The sequence below is a fragment of the Cyprinus carpio genome, chromosome A2 (genome assembly GCF_018340385.1).
Source record: "Cyprinus carpio isolate SPL01 chromosome A2, ASM1834038v1, whole genome shotgun sequence".
Lineage (NCBI taxonomy): Eukaryota > Metazoa > Chordata > Actinopteri > Cypriniformes > Cyprinidae > Cyprinus > Cyprinus carpio.
The window spans coordinates 4,412,424-4,439,072 of record NC_056573.1 but is presented as its reverse complement, the minus strand read 5'-3'; the positions used below and the strand labels follow the sequence as shown (position 1 = coordinate 4,439,072).

General features: G+C 35.3%; 1 protein-coding gene across 1 annotated transcript in view; it reads left to right on the top strand.

Annotated features, from left to right (window-relative positions):
- Window positions 1-26,649, top strand: part of LOC109099048 (probable G-protein coupled receptor 158) — a 48,236-nt gene that overhangs the window by 3,385 nt on the left and 18,202 nt on the right. The window contains 6 exon segments of the mRNA XM_042769776.1: window positions 5,777-5,882; window positions 12,955-13,057; window positions 15,070-15,281; window positions 15,475-15,543; window positions 24,658-24,793; window positions 24,893-25,129. Coding sequence (XP_042625710.1) covers window positions 5,777-5,882; window positions 12,955-13,057; window positions 15,070-15,281; window positions 15,475-15,543; window positions 24,658-24,793; window positions 24,893-25,129 — 863 coding nt within the window.

Here is a 26,649-nt window from a genome sequence, read left to right as displayed (position 1 = left end):
TAGTTTCATTGCCTTGGTTTCATTTTTTAGAAGCACATTACATCACTTACAAAGCCAATGAAGCGAATGAATCTGCCTCAAAGTGTTTTACATAAGGTCTGTATATCCTACTTAGCCTTACACGGTTGGTACTGTTTTATTATTGGTCTGTTGCATAAATTGGCATGCATCAGTGGTGGATATTTCAGGCTAGTGCCAGACATGTGGGGTTCATTGCTGTCAATCAAACTAAAAAACAAAAACAAAAAAAAAAAACGCCTTCTCAAAGCTATATTTTTGTCTCCTTTGGAAAAAATGTGCTGACCCTCCTGGAACTAAACATTCAGCTGAAAATGCATGCAGCTGTTTGCCTAAACCTGTTAAAACTCTTATATGTGGGCTTTTAAAGAGATAGTTCACCCTAAAAAATCTGTTTCTTGTTGTTCCAAACCCATAAGACATGATGCATGAATTCAGTATATTTATTTGTGGTGCAGAAGTCTCAGTGGCTTTGAAAAACATGAGTTTGAGTAAATAATGCATTTTTAAATAACTTTAAGCTTTATGCTGTACTAAAAATGCTTTACCTAATTTGGTGTTCTTGGTCAAAAATGACCAGCCTTTTGCTTGTAAATTGCTTGTAAATTTCTCATTATGAAATATTATCACCAAATATTTGATTCAGTCTTTTTGTCAACCTGTTTTCTTTCAATTACCACAGGTTTTTTATTTCTGCTTGGAAATGACTGGTCATAGGCGTCATTGATTGAGCTTATGCACCTCCAGTTTTTGAAAAAAACAAACAAAATTATTTGTTGAGATGTTCACTCAAAAGCCGAAGTGCATAAGCTCAGATCAATGAGATCAATCAGTTTGAAAAAGAAGTTCAAAACCTGTGCTAACTAAAAGAAAAAGGGGATAAAAAGAACAAATTCAATATTTGGTAATAATATAGCATTATAAGAAATAAAAAATACAATTATCTGGGCCAAAATTACCAGAACACAGCACGAGGGTTAAAACAACAGCGTGCCACATAAAAAACATCTTCCTCCCTACTCTTCAGATTACTGACCAGTAAGTAATTGGAAATGAAAACTTTAAAAACTTTCGACATTATGGGGTGAATGAAGCTGATACTATATGTCTTATTTTATGATGGGATGCATAATTTTAATGACTGAATAATCTGGGAGGATAACCAATCTGTCAACATTAAGGATTTTCAAGCCTCTGAAAAAAAAGAAGCTTAAGTTAATTGGGGGTGTTGAACACATTTGCCTGGAAATGCATTGTTATATGTTATCAATTGTTATTATTGTCAGTGAAATGCGAAATAGTTTTGTAAATTGCAAGCATAATGCTCTTATTTGGAGCTTTGTTGCATGCAGGATGCGTCACAGTAAATACTGGTTTGTCATGCCGTTTTAGTGTGAAATCCTATGATTGAGGTTCTCATTTTTCTTGCAGTATGTTTCACATCAGCTATTTTTATCCGTAAGTTATTTATACATTTGATCATCAAGACATTGTAATAGAGTTTGAGAACAGAATTGTAAACATTGTTAACATCCCTCGACTTGAAAGAGGAGTGTGCTGAGCAGATAATTCTAACATTTCTCTGTGACTCTCTCCCTCTCTCTCTGTCACGCTCATGCTCCATTTTCTTTGCCTAAAGATAAGAGAGAGTGCTGGCAGCTCCAGCTATCTGCAGGTGTTTGTTTTTACATCTCAGCAGACAGATTACTTTTGCCTTTGGGCCTTCGCTGGAGTCGAAAAAGAAATGAGCAGAGGAATGATTTGGGGGCTCATGCAAATAACAGTCCCAGAGGCTCCAGACTCTGCCATTTAATGAAAAGAAAATCAAAAAAGCGAACTCTCTGTCTTCTAATAAAATGGATTTTTTGAGTAAAAGCAACAGAGCTATGATGCATCCATTCATAGGAAGGAAAACTTTAATAAAAGCCAGCAGCGTGAAACTGTTGTTGAAGTTTCAGAAGAGCAAGCACATAAATTGTTCACAATTACACCAAAAAAATGAATAACAATATTTATATAAAAGTTTGAAATATGTAAGATTGTTCAGTTTTTTTAAGACTCTTATTCTCACTAAGGCTGCATTTATTAAATAAAATATTACAGTAAAAAAGGAAATTTTTAAAATATTATTACAATTTCAAACAACTGTTTTGTATTTGAATATATTTTCAAATGTAATTTATTCTTGTGGTCAAAGCTGAATTTTCAGCATCATTACTCCAGTCTTCAGCGTCACATGACCCTTCAGAAACACTTCTAATATGCTGATTTTCTGCTCAAGAAACTTCTTATTATCAATGTTGAACACAGTTGTGCTGCTTAATATTTTTGAGAAAAGCATGATACATTTTTGATGAACAGAAATTTCAAAAGAACTGCATTTATTAGACTTCTGACATTCAGTACATCTCTGAAAAGAAATATCTTACTTGCTGAAAAAAATATCTTACCGACCACAAACATATATAGACCACCTGTCATGAGAAAACACAAAAATATTTGAGGAATCTGTCAAAAACTTGTTTAAAACTGAAAATTAATTTGTTATTTATTAGGCAAATAACAAACTGAAACAACTAAATAATCAATACTAATATTCAACCATTAAAACTTATTTTTCTATTAAGGACCACATGTAAATAACTGTAACTGGCATCTGAATATACATATATATATATATATGTATTATATAAAGTGCTTTACAATTTTTTTAGCCTTTCTTGTAAAACAGTACATTCGAAAATTCATGGATAACAACAATTATATTTTCGCATTAGATATACTACTATGACTAATGAGCTGGTGGATTAATCTTTACAGAAACATGAAAAATTATTTTAGTAATCACCAGTTATGTCAGTTTAGGGCAGCTGTGGCACAAACCTTACATTGGGTGGGGTCTAATAATACATATACTAAAAGAAAAAAAAATATTCTAACATTTATTTAAAATAAATTTGTTTCATACTAAGTATACTTCAGATTGTTTCATATACAAATTCAAATCTTGCAAATCTGACTTTATAGCACACACTTGCATGTTTATATCTCACAATTCTGAGAAAAAAAAGACTGACTTGTGAGATAAAAAGTTGCAATTACCTTTTTTTATTATTTTTTTTTTTTTCAGTGGTGGATACAAGCTTCCATACCACACAATACTGTCTGAGCAACAGAAATGTGTGGTGCTGCCTCTCCTTTCACACCACATACTCTTCAGCTCTGTTCCCTCATGCTGTTGTTGTCAGGCAGGAAATGGAAAGGAGAGGTTGATTTACAGCAATGGATTGATTCTAGGGTTAGTTGAATTAGATGGTGGAGACTGATGTGGTTCTTCATTAACATCAACAGGGACATAGTCAGTTTTATGTTACATTGTGCCTTTATAACAGACACCATCATCACAATCGTCAAAAGTAGCAAAGATTGTGAGAGAACATGCTGTTTCATATTTACTCCATGTTCTCTCACAATCTTTAGTCATGCCAGTCCACGGGTCTCAGATAACATGCCTTATGGGACGGTGAAAGATAAGCCCCTCTAATGGACCTCTATCTGGAGTAGCAGCCAATGACTCTCATTTTCACGTAATGAACCAGAGGACTGCGAGTTAGAAAGCAAGAACTCTTACAAGAACATCTTGCATCATACAACCAGCAGCATTTGCAAATCAGATTGAGTATGGCCATGCAGAGGTGATAAAAACACTTTTCTTTTTCCAGTCTGAGTGTTTGATTCTGTGTTCAGTCTAATGATGGCTTATCTCATTCTCTGAGGAAGAACAATTGAAATGCCCTTGCAAAGTATAGCATTCAGCTCATAATAACACTATTATGTGCCAATGAAAAGTAATGCACGAAGGTTGTATCTAACAAGCTGACCATTCTGCATTCTTTCAAATGTTCTGCAAAAGTTTTACTTTCTGAGGAATGAATCCTCCTGAGAACCATAGAAAAAAAAAATATTTCCTTTTTTATATTATTAAACAGTTTGAAGCATTAGAAACCAATGGTGAAGAAAAACAAATTATGATGTGTCCTAGAGGACACCAGGTCTTGATTAATAGAAACTGAAAACAAGACTTTGTTACCGAAAACAATGTTTTTTACATTCAATTTTTGATATTCAATATACCAGTCAATTTTTAGGTTACAAATGTTAAAAAAGTGGCAAACCTACAATTATTTCATGGACCTATTTATACTTAATCTTACCCATAAATATGACAATATACATAATACTCACACAGAGTTATATTACATTAACAGATAATGTATATGCTCTCAAAAAAAACACAATATTTAGCATCTGAAAAAATAAAAAATAATAATAATAATTTATGAAGCATGAAATGTAAAAAAACATTCACTGTTTCCTGCAATTATGCAGTAATTGTTTTATGAAATGCTTATTTGTATTTCAAACCATATTTGTCACTTCAGCTCCATTCCTCTGTGTGGTAAAAAGCTAGTATATTTTGTATTAAATTATGATATTGTAGTATAAAATATAACAAAAATATCAATTCTAAGTAAATTTCACAAATTATTATTATTATTATTATAAGACATGGCAAATAAAAAAAAATATCAGAATTTTCATCATGGGTGAAAAAAAAACCAGAAATTCAAATTAAAAATAAAGATAATAAAACACATAATACCTATCTTAAGATAATAAAAATTAAAAAAAGATACTTATAAAAATCAATTTATATAATTAGAGAAACAGAGAGTTAAAAAACACAGACACATATGAAGAATACATGCTTGCTTGTGAGTTTTGTCTGTTACAAGTTCAAAGTGACATAAAAATATATTAGGTGAGTTTTGTTGTCGTTACAAGGTTCAAAGTGACAAATAGCGCTTTATACAATATAGATTGTGTCAAAGCAGCTGTACAGAAAAATGTTAATAGTAAGAATAGTAACATTAGTAACATTTGCACCTTTTTATATAGCGCTTTATACAATATAGATTGTGTCAAAGCAGCTGTACAGAAAAATGTGTGCTAATAATGCAAGAGGACAATAGTAAACAGTCAGTTTATCAGCTTAGTTCAGCTCTCTTCCAATAGTGTCTGTGCAGTCAAGTCAACAGTGTTGCCAGAAATTGTGTCCCCAACTAAGCAAGCCAAAGGCTTCAGACAGAAATGGTCTGGTTCTCGTGGTCTTGATCTAAAGGTAGGGAGGCAGTTCTCCTCTGGCCAGATGAAACCAACATAGTGTGCTTTAATTCCAGGCTGCATCTCAGGTCAGATTGTGCAGAGGACTCGTCTGGTTCTCGTGGTCTTGATCTAAAGGTTGACGAGGTCTTCACAGGGGTTCTGTCTCTAGGGCTCATCTAGTCGACATGGTCTTCAGGGCTGAAGAGGTCATCTCTAGGTGCTGATCCACCATCTGGTCTGGATTTGGACTGGATCTGGATGGCTACTGTGACCACGGAATAAGAATAAAACTGACTAATATTAGCGTAGATGCCATTCTTCTTATGATGTAGTGAGTATGTGTATGCCAGGTTAAAGAGATAGGTCTTTAATCTAGATTTAAACTGCCTGCCTCCCAAACAACGCTAGGTAAATTGTTCCAGAGTTTGGGCGCTAAAAATGTTGATACTATTCTTTGGCTGTCTTTGCAAGCACTGCGATTTGCTGCAGAAAACTCACATGTTTTCATTTAAATGAAACTCTCTCTCTCTCTCTCTCTCTCTCTCTCTCTCTCTCTCTCTCTCTCTCTCTGTCTCCTTCTGTGGTGGTGTAGAGGAGTTGTGCGTGTGGATGTTAATCTGCAGGATGTGGACATCGACCAGTGCTCCAGCAGTGGCTGGTTTGCAGGAACTCACCGCTGTAACTTGACAACTATGGAGGTGAGTGTTCAGTCAACATCACTAACACACAATGACTGACTGAGAGTCATCACAAAACACTCAAAACGATTGCTTCTGCCCCCCGATTTAAATTAGATAAGTCAACAAAAATGTCATTAAAAACAAATGTTGAAATTAAGACAAAGATTCACAAAAGCACATTATGATCCGCACAAAAATGTTACATTAATGTAATAGATCATATTTTGGTGTTGAAATGCAAGTGGCTTGGCATTTATTTGTCCATCACAGATATGAAAAGACCTGTGTATATTTTGAGCATATAAAAATTTGAGCGTTTTGTTCTGTGCAGCGTTTGCATCTAACAATGTATTTCCCAGTTGTCTGTGACCTTATCAAAGCACACTTGCATGTGTAAAGCTTTCTAACTTTATAATGTCCCTGATGTAGAACTTTTCATTTTATCAGCATCAATTCTCCTTTCCAATTTATTGGACAGAGCACATTGATATTTTTGTTTGCTCAAGTGGGATTGCTTTCATGCTTCATTTTTTCCACCCTGAAGTTTCACTTTCCCTCCAGATTGGTTAATTATCTTTGTTTGTATTTTCGATGAATTAAATGGGGGATTTAGCACATCCTTGACTGGAGTCTGTAGTAAGCGGTGCTGGAAGTTGCTCTGCGAGAGCTAATTAGACCATCCGAGCTGTTCTGCCCAAGTGCCAGTGAGAGTTTGGGCCGGCTTGGATGTTTCTGGAAGGCTTCACTCTTACAATAAATCACATCACTGTGTGGGATTATGCATTATGTCATTGCACAAGTGCTGAACTACATGAAGTGGTGTGAAAAACACAAACAAATCTGGAAGCAAGCATGGTGCAAACATTTGTTCTGCTGATAATATGTAACATGGTATTTCTTTGAAACATGCCATTTAAACCTTACATACATGAAACACTTAGTGTTGAGAAGCTGTGTGCTCTTTCTCAGTCTAGAGTGTAATGAGATGTGTTCTTCTTCTCTGTGTGTGCTGGATAGGAGTAGACAATATGACCAAAATATTAGTAATTTTACATTATTGTAACAGTATGCATCACAATATACAGTAGTAGTAGTTGTTGTTTTTCCGGGAATTTAATGACAAAATGATTTATATTGAATAACCAAGTGATAATGCATTTCTAAATAATAATGTAGTGTATTTAAACATTTTACAAAAGAATTTTATTTTAATATTCTTTTTTAAATGTAACTATTTCAAAAGTTCTTTCTGCACGCTATTAGCACTAGCATGCAGTCCCTCTTTTTAATACGGATGTCACTCCTGAAACTTTGCAGTGTGTACTTAGCTGCATGAAAAATAAAGCATTTATTCAAATTATGAATAGGCTATATACAGAAAGCGAGGAAAGTAATAAACAGAAACCGACCACAACAAACAAATAAAAAAAAATTAAATAAAAATTAATCCAAAAGTAATCAAAAAGTAATCAAAATGCATTACCAAATAATTATAAAACAATAGAAAATCAAAAAAACATAAAACAAACTTAAAGTTTTCACATGCAGTTTGTAATCAGTAACAGAATACAATTTGCAAGTAATCTACCCAGCATTGCTTACTGACTGAGTGAAAACTCCCATTCTAATAATAAAATAATAATTATTTGTCCATACTGGACAATGAATCTCTTATTTACATTGTGTTAATACTGTGTTGGATACAGCGAGACGATTCACGAACAAACAGATTCTGACTAACTTTAAATCCTTTGATTGGCCTTTGTGTTCACAAGCTCAGCAAACATGTCAGTGATCGGCTACAGTGCTCAAGTACCAGTACTTTTGCAACGCTATTGCTTAGCAACTCTTTATAAATTATTTTCTTTGTACAGAACACACCTTGATTAGTTTAGGAAGCGTCCTGCTTTGATCACCAACCTAAGATGTTTTATTTTATAAAACATGTAATTTAACATGAATGAATCTGTCATTCACTAGGGACTGGCTAGTTTGGGACTAAATGTTGGGACAGTTTGGGACTAAATGTTGGTTTGTAATTATTTAAAAATGTAATAATTAAGAAAAATATATATCAAAACATTCAAAAAGCCCTATTACTTACAAAAAGTTATTTTTAAAAGTGTACATACTAACTTTCATTGTAACATGAATTATAAAAAATACAACTTTATCATGTAATATTAACATCAAATAAACAGAAAATTATATTTAAAAAGAGCTCGAAGCATTAGAAAATACAGTAGTCCATTTTGGTATGTTCAGGGCTACTCACACAGAATGTGTTCTCAATCCAGCTGCAAGTTTTTTTTATTATTTTACTTTGTAAATAGCTGGCCTAACAGCTGTGATGCGTCTCACTGTGTTTTCAGCATCTCATGCCATGAATGCTATATTTTTAAGACGTTATGTCACATTAAAAAAGTGTTTTTAAGAACCCTGGATTCCATTTCCATTGCATTTTGCTCAGCAGATTTGTGCCTTTAATGCTTAAAAAAAAGGTAATGGGAAACCAAACTTGAGGATATATCGGTCGGTCATCTATACAGTGTGATGGAATATTGCATAGACTGGACTAGGTTTACAAAGTCCAGTTGTTGTCTTGTGTTGAGGGGAATTTGCCAGTAATCTGTGATCCATTATAAATGCAGTATAATGGATTTTGGTGGGCTTACTAAATTATTGACCTTGCTCTGTGTCTATGGAGTCCCACTCATGTGAACACTTGAGGAAGAGCACAGCAGCCTTCATAAGCACAACGCTTGCTCCCAACCACAGCAACTGAAGCAAAACAATATTCGGAAGGGTTGCCTGTGTTTATGAGAAGAAGAAATACTTGTGTGCTGTCTGAGAAAGAGGCAGAAAGCAGAGTGTGTTTGTGTGTGTGTGTGTGTGTGTGTGTGTGTGTGGTGTGCCAGTATGATTCTATTTATAGCCTCATCTCTTCCTAAGACTGCAGGACTATGCCTCTCAAAGTCTGTTCTGTCATTGAAGATGAGTGCATCCCAAATCATATGCACTAAATGTCCTGCAATGACTTTGTTCCTGAGGTGGATTAACCTGAGTGGATGTTAGACTCTGTTAGTCTCTCTGTTACAGCTCGAGAAAAGAGCTCTGGAGACTTGAAACAGAAAATGTCCAAGGCCGGCATCATATAATCAGAGCTTTGTCACATGCAGGCAACATTTTCCTTTCTGGTTTCCCAAGGGTTATACGTTTTTTCTTCCATTCCATTAGTTGTAGTGGTAATGTTGTGCTACGGTGGATCTCATTGGCTGTCAGCAGAAAGCTATTGTTTCAAGTGTATTCAGTGAGCATGCCACATAAACGCTCATGCATTGTTAGTAGTAGACTCTAAAACTGTAGATTTAAGGCTTCAAATGGATAGTTCATCCAAGAGTAAAAAAAGTGTACTTCCTTTTATCTGCAGAACACAAGGGTTACAAGTTTTTTTTAAAAAATGATTTTTTCATTCATTTTTGGGTGAACTAAATCATTTTATGAATATCCAGTTGGGTGAATTTAATACAATGGCTGTAGTAACTAAATTAAATGGATAATACAACACCTAAGCACATCAGCAAAAAAGTACATGCAGCTCACAGATCATTTTTCCAAGTACTCTGATACTCTGGTTTTGGTAATAAACAACCCAATATTTAAGTTGCTGAAGCTGCCATTTCTCTCCGTTTGCAGAAATGTTTATCTTGCTTCTTATAGCATTTCTATGCATCAACGGAAAAGTGGCATTTCTGTAGCATTACAGCGTGACCAAATATGAATTTAGCATGAACTTTAAAACTACAAACTACAACTACAATTTGAAGGGGACCTATTACTAACACTTTTTTTTTTTTGACAGTAACAGTAACAGTGACAGTAACTTTAAATCATATATTTATAAAATATATTTATTGCACCATGAAATAGAAACAATACAATCTTATCATATAAAATGAACATCAAATAAACATAGAAAAATGTTTTTAAAAAGAGCTCATAACATCCATTTTGGTAATTTTAACATCAATTAAACACAGAAAAATGATTTGTAATGAGCTCAAAACATGAGAAAATACAGTAGTGCACCATTTTGGTGAGTAGAATGGAGACTGCAACGACCAGTGGATTCGTGAATAATTCATGAATCTCTGCACAGATGCACTGTGTTATCAAGTCAATACTATAGCAATAGAAAATCAGACTGGCAACAAAAAATGCAGAAGTTGTTAAATACTTAACATTGGCTCAAAATGATTTCTGCATAAAATTGTCATCATAAAGATTCTCAGTGCAGGGTGGAAGAAGTACGTGAACCCATGGATAGTTTTTATTTAATCTTAAGAAAACTGTTTCAGTTCAGCAGGATTCTGGGGTGTCTGTTGTGAATCTCTTATGCCAAAGTATCTCAGGTTAAAGTTAAACTACTCCAGAAGGCATATATTGTCTTCCAAGGCCATTGTGTTGTTGATTCACTCCTGTGCTTTGGATCATTGTCCTCAACTTCTGTTGAGCTACAGATGGCCTTATATTCTCAGGCAAAATGTCCTGTTAAATCATATTTTATCACCAATTTATGCAGAAACTGAACTTGTGCAACCAGAGTTTGTCTGTCTATACTGAAGTCAATGCCATGTTTTAAAATTTGTAATAAAATGCTAATATGTCGTGAGAAGCAGTTAATAGGTAGCTGGTAAACACTGCAGCTCATCACAGCAGTGCTGAACTGAACTGAAGGTGCGCTGTCACAAATATACACGCAAATCCAAATATATCCTGTTGCAGACATGTTATGTACAGCAGGAGGTTGAGCGCCGCTGTCTTCAGTGACAGATTGAGCTTCTAACTCTGCTGATGCTGTCACTCCTCAATCCTGAAGATTTCCAAGCATGAATTCGTGTTTTCAAATATCTCAGGTCGCCCACATTTGTCTGCACTGGACAGCAGCAAGACTTGTATTATTAAACCTTATTCAGAGGGGAACAGCTTATATACTGAAAATCATGTTCTGTTGCCTTGAATAGAGGGAACTCTTGAACCACAGGGGTGTATGAATCAACATTCAGCCCTCATCAAAGCTTTGCCCTTTGTAATTAATTGGCATTAACATTCAGGCGAATCTCTCAAGAACAGAAACAATTAATTCACAAGACTTTTAAGGATTTTTTGCATATTGGCATTCATTTCATGATAATAAAGCACATTTAACCAGAATTACTTTTTATTTTTATTTTTTATATCTAATCTCAGTGGTGATCTTTATTAGATTCTCATTACTTTTAGTATTTTTACTAAGTAACACAGGTCTGTGAACAATAAAACAATGAACCAATGAGAGGACAGGACACAAGACCCGAACAACTAATAAGAACATGACACATAAACAGGGGAGCACATGACAAGAAACAGGAGATATGACTGTGACTAAACTACAAAATAAAAGACATAAAACCCTAAACGTGATACAAAACCCAAAACCAAGCTTGACAACACACCTTACTGAAACACTTGATTTTGATTTGTCAGTTGTGACATTCTGAGGTGTGTGACACAGAATTACACACCGCTCATCCTGGTATTTGAGGTCGGCCCTTCTTTCACGTCTCTCATGTCACTCGTTTCATTAGAATGCAACTTCTATCATCTTGTGCCCCAGTTATCGACTGTATTTAGTGTAAAATGAAACAGAAGGACTCAACATTGAAATCAATATTTTATGCCCTCATATTTGTTTATGTGGTGAAAAGCTGTGTAATTAGTCTTGTCTGAGTTTTGCTCAAAGCTGTTTGCTAGTTTGTTAGGAAACTGTTTTTCTTTGCAGAGGCGTTGCATTAAAAGAACTAATAAAATATTTCAACTCAAATCAATATTTCATGTGTAATTATTTACCTATGTGGCAAGTAGCTGTGTAATAAGCAAGATAATGTACTTCCAGCCTTTTGTTATTGAAAAATAAGCCTCTTCAGGATGATATAAGACCTGTCAGGATTTATTCTGCGATAACAAGCTGGATGTACATGACCCCTTATTTATTATACAGTGTTATACATTTTTGCTGTATTAAAGTATAGTACTATAGTACAATGGATTTGAAAAACATTTCATATTTGAATTGGTGTGAATTAGAAGCACTACAACAATACTACCATGATGTATAAATACATAATATTATTATCTTTAAATAAGCTAGATAGATATTAAAATATCTAAACACATAAAACATAAAACCTGTAAATGCAATGTAAAAATGAAATGTAAAAACCTGTTATAGCGTTTGGCACCCCATGTTCTCGCTGAAGGTTTTGCTCATGAGCTGTTAGTAAACCAAAGTGTATAAATGTAAAATGGAGGTAATTATCTTCCAGAAAAAATCATTCCCTCATGAAGACTTGACACACTGAATCCTCCTTGCTAAAATAAACTCGACAAAACAGGGAATTTATCCTGAAATCTTTCTCTGAGATCAGCATCCAGCCTCGCTTCATTAGATTTCCTCTGAGCTTCATGGCACTTTCAGATTATTTATACAGCCTTGTGAACTTGGTGTGACTTTTTCAGACTTAGTTCACAGTAAAACTATTTATTTCACCTTCTGGACTAGAGCAGTCTAAAAGTCTAAGTTTGGAATCACATCTTTGTTGTTGCACTGTATGTATTGTGTTATATGTAAACAGTTTTGATTTCAAGCTTGGCAGTCATTTCAAAGGGCCTTTAATGAGAAAGCTGCTGTGAGCCCATCTGTTTGCACACTTATGTGAGCTTTACAGTGATGTTGCCAGAGTATGAAAAATAAACTGCGGCACATCAATCGACTGTCATAATAACTGGAAATGTGATAAATGACTGTGACACCACTGTCACAGATGGTCTATTAGCAGAGCTGATTTCCTCATACTGTGAGTTGTGTTGAACAAAATTATATCATTTCTAGCGTCAGTTAAGTTTTCAGTGCTTAAAAATGGAGAAAGAGGTAGTGGAACTGGTATTTATCATTTAATTGTGTGTCCTGTTACATACTGTACATTTACTAATGAAGTCCAGTTGTAAAACTACCCCCCCCCCCCCCCCCCCCCCCCTTTTTTTTTTCTAGTGTAAACCGATTGCGGGCCATGGATTTGTGCTGGACAAGTACAAGTGCCAATGCAAGAGTGGTTTCTACCACCCAAGCCAAGTGGCGCTCAATGGCTTCTCGAGTAAGTACAAAACTGAACTAGTGGGACTTTGGATTTATTATATGAATTGTTTTTGGGTGAACTGTAGGAACCTCTAAACCATTTATACTTTAAATCTCTTTTGTCATCATAACTGATATTAAAAATTATACTTCTGATAAATAGCAGTAGTTAAAACTGGGTCATCCTTCAATGTAAGACAATTAGATTCTTTCACAGTTTTATTGTCTGTGAACAATAAATGTGGGTGTAAAATGCATATAAATAAAGTAATGGCTCTTGTTTGAACAGAGCTAGTCTGGACTGAATCTTTCTGACAGAATCGGATACACAAACATAGAGTTACTTCCTTCCACCAGATAATTTATGATCTCCAACTAGGCACAAATACCCCAAAGACAGAGTTTATATCTGTTTAATGTGGAGAGTCCTAGTTGTTAAGAACAATATTCCCCTCTCACACACTCACATATAAACTGATGTAAAAATAGCTCTATTGAAATGAGTCTCCTCTACTTTTAAGGCAAATTCTTTTAGGCAAAACTTGCTCTGGTCAGTCCTGAGGTCAATTTTTTTTCAGAAAGTGGAAAGGAAACATCTACAATACACATTTAATTGTTCATTATCTATTTGCATCTTTAGATTTTAATTACAATTTAAAAAAAAGTTCCAAACTTTCCAGTTTTATTCCTATTTAAATTCTGAAGGTTTTTGCAGAAGAGTTTGTTCATATAACAATTTGTATGACATTTTATTCCTAAAAAATATAGTGAAAATGTATTCTTTTCTGTTTGTCGACAGTATTTTCTGATTTATGGAGTAATAAAAAAGAGATGCAAAATCCGCCTGGAAAAAGCCTTTTGGCTCTTTAATTAGATAATACCTCATTAAAATTTTAAAACAAAAAATTCAGAAAAACCAAAAAAAATGGCTCTTTAATTAGATAATACCTCATTTACATGTTTAAACATAACATTTCAGAAAACCTGTAATACAGTGTACTGTGATTAATCAACTGGGGAAAGTATGGTGATATCTGTTTGTTTTGCCTGATTCATAAAGTAATGAAGTAAAATAAACATGAAGACAGTATTGGCTAATTTACATAGAGGCAAGTGTGGACTAATTACAAAAAGCTGCAGCTCTGTCCAAACACGTGGCAGATACACGCATTTACCTTATTTCATATTTGATAAACCTGGGCTTCCATGTACATATTTCAGAAGCCCTGGGACTCTGAAAATCATCCAATCTAAGATAAGTGAATATTGTTGTGTCGTCTTGCAGGAGCCTCTGCAGTTATAGTCTGTTATCTGCTCTCTGTCATTGTGTGTTCTCTGCATTATTAGGCTACTATTTCTTGACCTCACTCCCTCAGGAGAAATCACTTTGGACAAAGCCAGATTAAGAAGGTTCTTAGCAGAAGCTAGTAAATACCATACAAAACACAAAAAAAAACTTTTAGGTGTTTGTTATTAAAAAACAAAACATTCCATGTTTTTAAATGCCTTATTACCAATAAATCCATAACTTAGATTTTAAACTACATTCTCTCTCCTTAACAGCCAAAATATACAGTTCTGCACAAAGGCTCTTATTAAAAAATAACTTATAAACTGTATATAACTTTTGGGTGTGAGAAAATCAAAAAACACAAAAAACAAACCCAGTGCATTACTTTCCAAAAGAAACACAAAAGTAATGCAACTAGTTACTTTCCATAAGAAGTAACTAAGTAAAACTGGTTAAACATACTTTATAACTACAAAAAGGTTTCAGATTCCCCAAAACTGGTTAAACATACTTTATAACTACAAAAAGGTTTCAGAGTTCTGAATAACATTCATCCCAGGTAGGCTATAACATTCCCATTAATTAATTATCAATTGGTCAACTTTAGCAGTTTTAATGGTGGTAATGTTTGATGAGAATTGGGTTCAGTCCACATGGTTTTGGATAAATCCTTTAGTCACAATGCTGTATAAAATGCAAACATTATGTCATAGTATGGTTCTTTGTCATCCACCTGTTAGAATCAGACCGGGGAACGTACTCTGATGAATCCTGGGAACTGTCCGGGAGGTGTTTGCCCTGCCAAGAAGGCTGTCCGTTCTGCACGAGCGACACCCCGTGTCTGGCTCAGGAGGACATGGCCCTCCGCCTCGCCATGGTCTCCTTTCAGGGCTTCTGCATGTTCCTGGACCTCATCAGCATGGTGGTTGTCTACCACTTTCGTCGCAACAAGGTAAGAACATTTACTGTCGGTTATCTTACCTGGAAAGGCTTTGTATTCTATTCTGCTTTTATTCTGCTAGACTTACCTGAAAGAAAAACTAGAGCTTGATTTCAGCTTGAGCAGGTGTATTGAACTGAAGGGCAAATACTGCTTTTCAAAATGTCACAGTTCTCTCCTATTACTTCTCTCTCATGTTTTTCAGAGAATCAAAGCATCTAGTCTTATACTTCTTGAAGCGATTCTTTCAGGATCTGTACTTCTCTACTTACCTGTAAGTTCCGACACATTTTTTTTCTCCCTTTTCAAAATGAAAGAGGAAGATCTGTTTTGCTCCCTTTCATCCTGCATCTGTCACTATTTAAGATCAACATGAAAATGTTTCCATCTGGTTTTAAAGGGATAGTTCACCCAAAAATGAAAATTTGCTGTTGATTTACTTACCCTCAGGCCATCCAAGATGTAAATGATTTTTTTCTTCTTTTTTAGCTGAAACTATGGTCTTTGGTGATTCATAAAAAGCAAGTCAATGGCTACTGAAACTTTGAGAGTTAAAAAAGCAGAGGTGGGGGGCTCGAGTTAGATGACTTGACTCGAGTCAGACTTAAGTCGCAAATTTTAGGACTTAAGACTTCTTGACACATATACATAAAAGACTTGACTTGACTTTGACTTGATATTCATGACTTGAGACTTGACTCGGACTTGAGTTAAGTGACTTGAAATAACTGCAAGTCATTTAACGTATTTATTGTCTTATCGTCTTTCTTCAATAAATATCTGTTTGTTTTGTTTTCAACCTAACCAAGTGACACAGCAGGCAAGCAGAGCGTGCGCAGTGTTGCCAAGCAACTTTGTCAATAGATTTAGCGACTTTTTTCCAAAAAAAGCTCCTAGCAACAAATCTAGTGACTTCTTGGACAAACCTTATTGTTACGATGGAGGCATCATGACAACAGAGTTGAGGATCCAAATGCAGGCTTTATTATAGAGAGTGGTCAAACAGGCAGAGTCCAGTACCAGCAAACAATAATGTCCCAGGCAAAGACAAAGAGGAATCCGTAAACAGGCAAAGGTCAGGGCAGGCAGCAAAACAATCATAAACCAGATAAACAGTCCAAGGTCAAAAACAAGGAGGCAAGGCAAAGCAAAGAAGCACAGATACAGGGAACAGGGTAGAGGCTAAACAATAATCAGCCAAGTGTGTGTGGCCTTTATAGTGCGAGACTGATGAGGTGATGAGAGACAGGTGATTGCAATTGATGAGGAGTCCTGGCAAAAGATTATGGGAAATGGAGTCCAGGGTGAAGTGGCAAGATCACTGATGTTCTTAAAACATAATAAAAATCACGCTCACACAATCTACAAATCGTGACACTTATTTAGTGCACGAGGTCTCTCTTTCCCAGCGCACACACACCTCTCTCTGCATCTGATCTGTTCAGCCAGCGGCTGAGAGGAGCAGCGCTTTAGGTTAAACAAGATATTCTGTCACTTCTAACTCTATCTTACATGCAAATATAGCCCAAATCAAAGCACAGTCATTGTCTTTATCTTATGTGTATTTGATTTCATTAGACGACGTCATGATTATGAATCAGGATTTTTGTGAAGATTAACATCTAACGGAGAGCTGGTAGTCTTAATGGGCCACTTTCGGTCTCTCATCCCGTTGTCTTACAACAGAAACAGAAAAATATACCAGTGAAAACAGTTTTATTGAGAATTTGGCTGCATTAAAATACAGTTTGTGAGCAGTATGAAATGTATTTTTTTGCAAGTGGAATGCATTGTAAATGATTATTCACTGTTTATAAGGAAATCACAGCTTTTTTTGGCAGGAGCATGTGTACAGTACATTGTCTAATAATTGGTCTTCAGTGTTACTCTTTGAGTGAAAAGTCTATGAAGAATTTATGGGGATGCATAAAAGAAAAAAAAAATCATACAGCTGCGAACCCAACCATACACAAAAAATGTACAGGTGCAAGGTTTGTGTGATTCAATTATTAATGTTTTTTCTTGTTGCTGTTATTCTTTTGTTAAAAAGGAAGGATGTAACTTAAAGGGATACTTCACCCCAAAATTAAATTTTTCATTAATCACTTACCCCCCACAGAAGAGCATACGCAGTTTCAGTTTGGCTCATATTCACCAAAATTGTGCTATGCTGATGTGGAGAGACACAGAGGAGACTACTTGTTGAATAAAGTCATTCTTTTTGTTTTATTCGTATACAAAAAGTATTCTCATCACTTCATAACGTTACGGTTGAATCACTGATGGCAGATGGACTATTCTAATGATGCTTTTCATACTTTTCTGGACCTTGACAGTGTATTTTACAAATAACTCAAATTGACATCCAAAAGCCTCCCGGTTTTCATCCAAAATATCTTAAATTGTGTTTCAAAGATGAACAAAGCTTTTACGGGTTTGGAAAGACAAAATTGATTAATGACAAAATTTTCATTTTGGGTTGGAGTATCCCTTTAATGATGTGTTCATGTCCCATAAAGGTGATGCCTGTTTGAAGAATGCCATTTGTGGTGCTTTTCCACTGCGTGGTATGACTCGGCTGGGCACGGCTCAGTAATGTACAGCTCGGCTCGGCATGGTTTGCATTTCCACTGCAGTTTAGTATCGCTTTAGAGAGGGCAGGATTATTCACATGACGTTATAGTTGCGACGACTCTACTGCTGCAACTCTTAAAAAAACTTTCATTCCGCGTCGCCCCATCAAGCTCTCGCTGGATCCGCTCCTCTGCTATCAGCGAGAAGAATGTCTGTACTTCCACAACAGACAACGAATCTATTTGGTTGTTAAAAAAGGTGTGCTTGTTTAAAACAGTTGTGTTCATTCCTTGGCTGGCTGTGGTGTTTTAAATCTAGCAGTTCTTTTGTGTTTGTGTCGCAAGTTCAGTGACACAGGTAGTGACCATTCTCTCCAGCCAATCCGTGATCAGCAGAGTTTCACGTCACTTTTTGGTAATGGTACGGTTCACTTGGAACCTCAACCGAGGTGGAATTAAAAAAGTACCAGGTACCAGGTACTGTACTCAGTGGAAAACCCCCCAAAAGTGAACCGTACTGTACTGTACCGTGCCGTACCATGCAGTGGAAAAGCGCCATTGGTGGCATAGAAACCATTTTACATGAATTGTTTAATACTTTTTCATGGTTTTCTTCTATGTTTGAGGCATATTGAAACAGCTGTACCTAAATACTTTTTATGCTTTTATGTTAGACTAATTTCAGTTACATTTACATCTTAGGCTATGTAGTTTAAATTTTTATTATTTATTTTAGATTTTTATTGTATTAACGACTAAGCTGTATGTGGACACTTTTTGAGTAGAAATGCATATAGCAATTTTGTTTTGTTGCAAATAAAACTCACATAGTCCATAACTACTAAAGTTTTAAGTTATTTTAATATATAAATTCAGTTAAATCATCAAACATTTGTATGACTTGACAGTGACTTGCTTGACCCAAGCTATGACTTGACTTGAATTGCTTGATTCTCACAAAAATTGACTTGGACTTGCTTGAGACTTGAAGGTTAAGACTTGAGACTTACTTGTGACTTGCACATGTGTGACTTACTCCCACCTCTGCAAAAAAGCATGTCAGGAAACACAAAATTATTCACTGTGGCTCTTGATGATATATTGAGGTCTGATGAAGCAAAATGCTCTGTCTGTGCAAGAAACTGAACATTATTTACCACATTATTACCTGTGATCCATAGTCTCAGGCAAACGGTTCTGGTCATGTTCACGAGTCTGGAGCTGATGTTTTCTTTGTTTACAACAATGAGGATACCTATGTTGTATTATTCATCAAAAAGGTCCTTACTTGCGCTTATACTGGATGCTTTGGCTTATATAAAAATGCTAAATTATGTTTGCATGCATGATCTCATCAGGAAGCTTCAGTAAGTTTGCGCTCCAGACTCTCGTGAATGCTTCAAAAACCATGCTCACTTTTGAGCCACTTTCATTATATGGACTCACCGAGAGGTGAATTATTTTTCTAAAAATCTCCATTAGTGTTCAACACAAGAAAGAAAGTCATACATATCTGGTGCAGCAAGAAGATTAGTAAATAATGAGAGAATTTTCAGTTTTTTGGGGGTGGGTGGAGTATCCCTTTAAACGTTGTTGTGTTGTACAAAAAAGACATGGGTTATGCTAAAAATTGCAGTTGCACTCATTTACCTTTCCATTCATCTCTTTTCTAATTAGCTTGTAAACCAAGCATTATGGGTTCCTGCAAAAGCAATGTTGGGTGACACAACAGGGTCTCAGCGAGATTTGAATTCATGTGATTTCCAGATAGAAACAGCAATGCATCCTGGCTCACCATTTTTGATCGGATCAGCACAAAGCATCTAATTCTAGATGGAAACATGGCCAATAAAACCAGGGGCAGTTTGAATGTTCACTTTGTAGGACTATAGGCAGCCAGGATGCAGCTGTAAAAATCCATTATGATTTCTTGGTTTTATCCTCAGTTGACTGATTTGTACTTTCTGCTCCTGAGGCACTTTGAAATGCGATGGTCTGCTTTTCATTCGGTCCTGTGCCATGGCTGGCAGTGCATTACATAAGCCGGTTCAATGTTGAAACTGACATTATTTTTATATCAGCTTGAATTCGTTGACCAGCTTTCACACAGATTAACCATTTCAAATGTCTTATTCTTGTCACATTTCCATGTTCTGTTGTATCTTAAGGGCTGAGTGAAACCCCATCAGAGCATCTTCACACTGTAATAACCAGATTACTCGTGTAAATGAAACTTTGATCAGACACAATGGGAGATGCCCTTTATTTGATCACATCTCGTTTGTGAATACCTTCTCCTTCTCGCGTAAATTCAAAATTGAATCTGTCAAAGGTGATTTCCTCAGCAGCAGTGATTCTGCGTTCCCAGCACGTCGTCTGTTGTGCTCCTGTCTCTGTGGTATTTTTCTCTGTTCTTAAGCTAAGCACAGCTCCCAGACCATCTGTGGTAGTCAACAGCTCTTGCATTTATATGAGAGATGAGGGAGGATGAAACAGGGTAGGGATGGGAACTTCTAAATGGGGGATTTGAGGAATGGATTGCACCATTCCTCAACCAAACAATTTAGTCTTAGCCTTATTCTTGTGTCAAATGTCCTTTTTAGTGTTTTTTTTTTTTTTTTTTTTAGTCAAGTCAAAGACTTTAGATATACAAAGACGGTGCACTCCTATTTTATTAATGGAAGAAAGTGCAATGCACAATATGGTGGAATAATCCTGCCTTCTGAATGAAGGAGCCAGTCACTAATCGGTAAAGTCATCATAACAATCCAACTTCCATTAAAACACACTTCAGAAATCTACCTAAAATAGTAGACCAGGGTTCCTCAAATCACTGCACTTGCACACTGTCTGGTCTAGCCTGAAAAATAAGATTTTTTAACACTATCTGATCATGAGAAACAATATTTATGAGACGGTTGTTGTCAGATTTCATTTGTGATTTGAAATTTAACTGTGAGCTTGGTGAACAGTATTGGCGAATTCGATGTTCCTCATTCAAAGAGATTGGAGCTGCACTTGCATGACTGAAATAGCTGTGCGAGAGGCGTTTCAAATATGGCCGATGAGTGAAATGACTTGCCGTAAAGGGACGTCTGTGAATCTATATTTTTATTTCTATATTTTTTCTCCTCTTTTTGTTGAAGAAAATGTGCAATTAACAATAAAATGTAAATTTAAGATGTCATGTACAGGTATGTGATTTTGACATCAAAAGGGATTATTTTAATAGATTTAAAGAAAGATTAATCTTAATTGAACACTGGTTTAGTGATTTTTATCCCTAAATGTTACAAAATTGTATTAGCAATATTTAAAAATTAAGCAGGGATTTTTTTCTTTGTTGTAAGTTGATGTCATGCTTCAAAAAAACATTCACAGCATTATAAAGTCTCATGAATTTGATGTACCTTTATAGTATAGTAATAAAATATTATAGTATGATAAAAAAACCCTAATTAATATCATCTGCCATCGATCTAATCATCGAAGTTAACATGAAATTAAAATTGAGCCTATTTATTTTCTTAATTCACATATTTGATCATTAGTGCATTTAAGGCCCCTAAAACAATTTTCTTTTTTGAGTGACATTTTTTTTTTTTTTTTTCATCCAACCACCTGGCTCTATTATTTTGACAGTCTTTGTATTATTTGTTATTGTTATTAAAATGCATAAAAAAAGTAGTACATATTGCTGGCCCACTTTAGCTGATAGAGGTCTGCTTCAGGTAATTCACTGATTCTATTCACATTCACTAAATAAACCGACCTTCACTAATAATTTTATAATTGACTTTTTAGAAAGCAGAAATGAGTGTGCAGTCAGGATTCAAGTTAGGAAGAAAGGATAGAGCAGAAGAGCAAAGAGGAAACAGAAATGAAGATGAAGCATTGAATTTGGAGTGAATAGAATGAAAGGAACAAAATGTAGGAGCAGAGTATAAAGCTTCAAAATATAACCACAATTAAATTAAAAAATTAAAGTTAAATATATATTATTTTTTTCACACCACATTACTTAAGTCAGGGTTGCAGAAGGTGTTTCATGTTCCCTATTTCTAACAAATTCAGTTTTCATGGCACAGCAGATTGATTTTGAGCTCTGCATGGAACAGACGACAGTTGTCAGTGATCAAATATGTGCACGCTCTCAGATGCTCTATGGCTGCGTGTGTTTTCTATGGTGATGTGCTCTGCCACATGCTGCTGTTCTGCTTTGCAGCGCTATGCATTATTTACGAGTCCATCAAGTTCTAGCGCAACTTGTTAAAAATAAATCCACTGATTAATTAATGTCAGAGTGTTGAGGGAAAAAGGGGCACCTATTTGTCTCCAGTCTGGTGATACAAACATGTCGCTTCATTTCTGTTGCTGACCTTGACTTCCTGCCCTACAGTACTGACAGGACAGAGACACAATGGCAACTTTGAAGAACCTAATTTATCACATATATTAAGCTAAAGTTTTATGATTCTAAATTTTTTATGTTTTTTTTTTTAAATGACAAATTTTGTTGGAAATTCAATAAAAATGTTTCGATGTAAAGACACATGCTTAAATACTTGCAATTAACATTTTCTGTATTTTTGACAAAGACATGTTATTTGAATTTGAATGAATATAAAAAAGAGCTTCATAATGTCCATCTTGATGTAGAAGCAGCAGGACTTCAATTGCATTCACTCCAAACAACCCACATAACAAATATAACAATATTTAACCAATCACAAGATATCATGCATCAAAAAATAAAATGTTAACACTTTATTTTAAGGACCAATTCTCACAATTAACTAGCATGCATATCATTAACATATTGGCTGTTTATTAGTACTTATAAAGCACATTTTAATGCCTTTTTCTGCATGACCATATTTTAGATTTATTACTCATTTATACAGATACATCAGTTTTTTACAATTATGCCACCTGATTACAGTTAAACCTGAAAAATGGTATTATGAACAGGAGATTGCAGTAAGCATTTTGTTACCGTTTCTAACCAGAATGCCCCTGCTGAGGATTGCTGGCGAACATACTCTATCTGTGCATTGCAAATGATCCTAGTATAAGGCAGGTTTATAAGATGGAGAGCGAACAGAACTAAGACAATAAAATAACAAAGGCATTTTTCCCAATTTGGTAGTAGTGATGGAGTAGTTTCTTGTGTGGACAGTCCAGTATATATAATCAAAATATGAACTGGATGACTTACTGTACATCAAGCTTTTCACTTTCCTAATGAGTGAAAAAGGCATGTGCTCATTTATTTATCTGAGAGGAGAAGTGCTGCTAATTGAGTCTTGCTCATGGATAGAAGCTGCACATGGCGAGCTCTTTGATTATACTGGAGGGACCGTTTTGCTGTTTGCACATTTAAGAGGATGACTGTGGATTGGAAAGCTGTACTGGTGATTCTCCTAGGATACACAAGAACAGATGCATCTTTCCATCAGTCCACGCCAATATTTATTTATTTAATTCCGCTGCTTTAAATGAGGCACAGAGAAAAAGGGACACCAGGCTCGACAGATAATTAGGAATTCAGGGAGCACTTCACAGGCTTGGGAGGATAAAGAACAAGGATTAAACTAAGACGATATAGAAAGCTTGTACTTATACTTCATTCATAAACAATAATATTTTGTGTAGTTTTGAAAGATATGTGTTTCCGAGTAATGAACTGATTTTCACGCACAGCCTTTGAATGGGACAATGCATACAAAGATTGTATAATTTACAACTATATCTGGACAAATGTCATGAAATATTTCATATTTCAGTTTAATAAAAAAGCAAACATTTGCATCAAAAAATGTAGCCTATTTTAAACATCGTTAACATTGTTGCATTGTGAAATAATTGTGACAATTAAAGGAACAGTTCACCCAAAAAATGACAAATTGCTGAAAATGTACTCATCTTCAGACCATCCAAGATGAGTTTGTTCCTTCATCAAAACAGATTTGGAGAAATATATCATTCCATCACTTGCTCGCCAATGGATCCTCTGCAGTGAATGGGTGCCGTCAGAATGAGAGTCCAAACAACTGATAAAAACATCACACTAATCCACAAGTAATCCACACCACTCCAGTCCATAAATTAAAATCTTGTAAAGTACAAAGCATTGTGCTTGTAAGAAAAAAATAAATCTGTAATAAAGGTGTTTTAACTTTATACTGTTGTAGAGATACAAGTCCATAATCCATAAAGACTCTTCCTCCAGTGAAAAAGTCCATCCCCTGTTGTCCTCACAAATCAAAATCCACAAACTTATTTGTTTAAATTGTATTGGCTTATAAACAGTGCATATTGTAATCTGTGCATATTTCTGTCCTGATTCAGACCAGACAACTTTTTCATTGAAGGAAGCAATATTATGGATAAAGCACTCAGTTGGAAGTTAAAAATATCTTGATGGATTTGTTTCTTATAAACATGCAGCTTTTTGCTTCACAAGATGTTAATTGATGGACTGGAGTGTACTCTCATTATGACGGCAAATAAATGTTTATATGTTTTTTTCACTTTATAGTAATGAGAATTTGAAGTGGAAATCTGAGTGAAAATGCTTCTAAAAGTAGGTTTCATTTTCTTTTCGCAAAACATAATTCCATACTATTTATTTTGATTTTTAATGTGCAATATGACATATTCTTGACATATTTCAGCTACTTTCTGTTTACTGAAAAGCATCAGTGAAACTGGGAAACTGATGTTTTTTTTTTAACACAATTACAAATGAATGCAAAAGAAATTCAGTGATTAGTCAAATTACTAACTTCTCATTTTTATCTTTGCATCACCAGGTTATGATACAGTATCTTAATCCAAGTGTTTTCCGGTGTATTCTCCTGAGATGGGTCCGTTTGCTCGGATTTGCCATCGTCTACGGAACAGTGATTCTCAAACTGTACAGGTACAGATAATGCTGCCAACTTCACAGTAAACAATCATGTTTCTGCTGAAGTCTGCATAAGAAAAACATGTTGCTTTAGTTGACCACTTTTATATTTGTGTCCTGTCCTTGTTTCTCGTACCAAGTTTTAAAGGTGTTCCTGTCCCGCACCGCCCAGCGGATCCCGTACATGACCAGCTGGAGGGTTCTGCGTCTGCTTGCTGTGATTTTGCTGGTGGTCGTGTGGTTCCTAGTGGCCTGGACCTCAGCCGTATGCCAGAGCCACGACACCCATCACGCCCTCATCGTCACTGGTTTCACCCCAGAGGGCCTGCAGTTCAGCATGTGCCTGATGGACAGCTGGGACTACATGATGGCTGCTGGTCAGTTCATATGCTTATAGTTATTCTACTATAACCAGCATTGGAGAGCAAAATACAGACAGCAGCCCAATTAAAAATGTCATTAGATGAGATGCAGATTTAAAAACCAGCAACAAATATTACATGACATCATATATTTTTTTAGAATAATATTATAAATAAGTAAAACATCAAGAAGCAAATTGCAGAGGTCAATATCTCACACACCTGCCTCCTTTATTTGTGCTACCAGCAGCCTCAAACAAAAGGAAAATGAGGCAACAATGCCAAACTCTCAGGGTTATGGATGCAACTTTGACAGAAGAGATGTGGGGTGTATAATCGGATCATCTGAGTGTGGCCAGAGGGTGTGAGACGTGGCCAGTGATGCAGAGACGGTTCTCTCTGACAGTTCCAGTACCTTCTGCTTATAGCATGAAGCACAGGGGAAAGGCATGGAGACAGCCTGAAAACTCATGACATCTATTCGTGCACACAAACAAAGCCATTCTCACTTGTATTATTTCAGTGGCCTAGGGACAAAGACATAAGCTATACTTATTGCAATTTTTTGGCCTTTTTGAAGACACAAAACTGTCTCAGTTCTCTTATTTTTTATTTTGTTCATTTTTCATTTTTGGGTAAAATTTGCCATTAGCATAGGGTTAGTATAGTTAATTAAAACTTAAATAATAAAATAATAATAATAATTAAAAAATGTGTTACTTGAAATAAAAAACTTGAATTATAATTTAGCCAGTAGCCAAGGCATGTTTAACGTATTGTAATAAAAAAAGTGAAACTAAAACTAAAATAAAACTGGATAAAATCTATATAGACATAAAAACAAGAAAAAACACAATTTGTATTACAAACCAAAAATTGTCTTAAACAACTATTGTCTATTTATTTATTTTTTTTCATTATCTGTTTTTTCACTGAAAGTTTAGGAATTTTGTAATATTCAGTAGAAGCAGTGAAAATAAACTGAAGTAAATACAGTTTTTAAAATAGCACATATATTCTTCAGTACACTGTGAGAAAATAATTATATGATCAAAATTGGTTTTATTACTGTAACTCATCAAGTTAAATTGAGCAGTTTCGTCGGCGCCAATAGCCTTGCGGTTAGTGCGCCGACATATACAGCGCAACTGCGCTGACGGCGACCCGGGTTCGTGTCCCGGCTTGTGGTCCTTTGCTGATCCCGCTCCCCTTTCTCTTCACCAAAAAAAACACTTTCCTGTCTACTCTACACTGTCCTTTCCAATAAAGGTATTAAAAGCCCATAAATGAATCTTTAAAAAAAAAAAAATTGAGCAGTTTCAACTTTTTTATATATAGTAAAAATATAAGTTAGTTTCATGTAATTGTTGTTGTTCTTGTGTTTTTTTTAAGACAGTTTAATGTCGGATGTCCAAGTTGGTTATACTTAAACATTTAAGGCAGCAACTGAACTAAGAACTAAGTTTAAATAGGCTGGGTTTTTTTTTTTTTTTTTTTTTTTCAGCGTTTCAAATATTATTTATAGAAAAGTGATA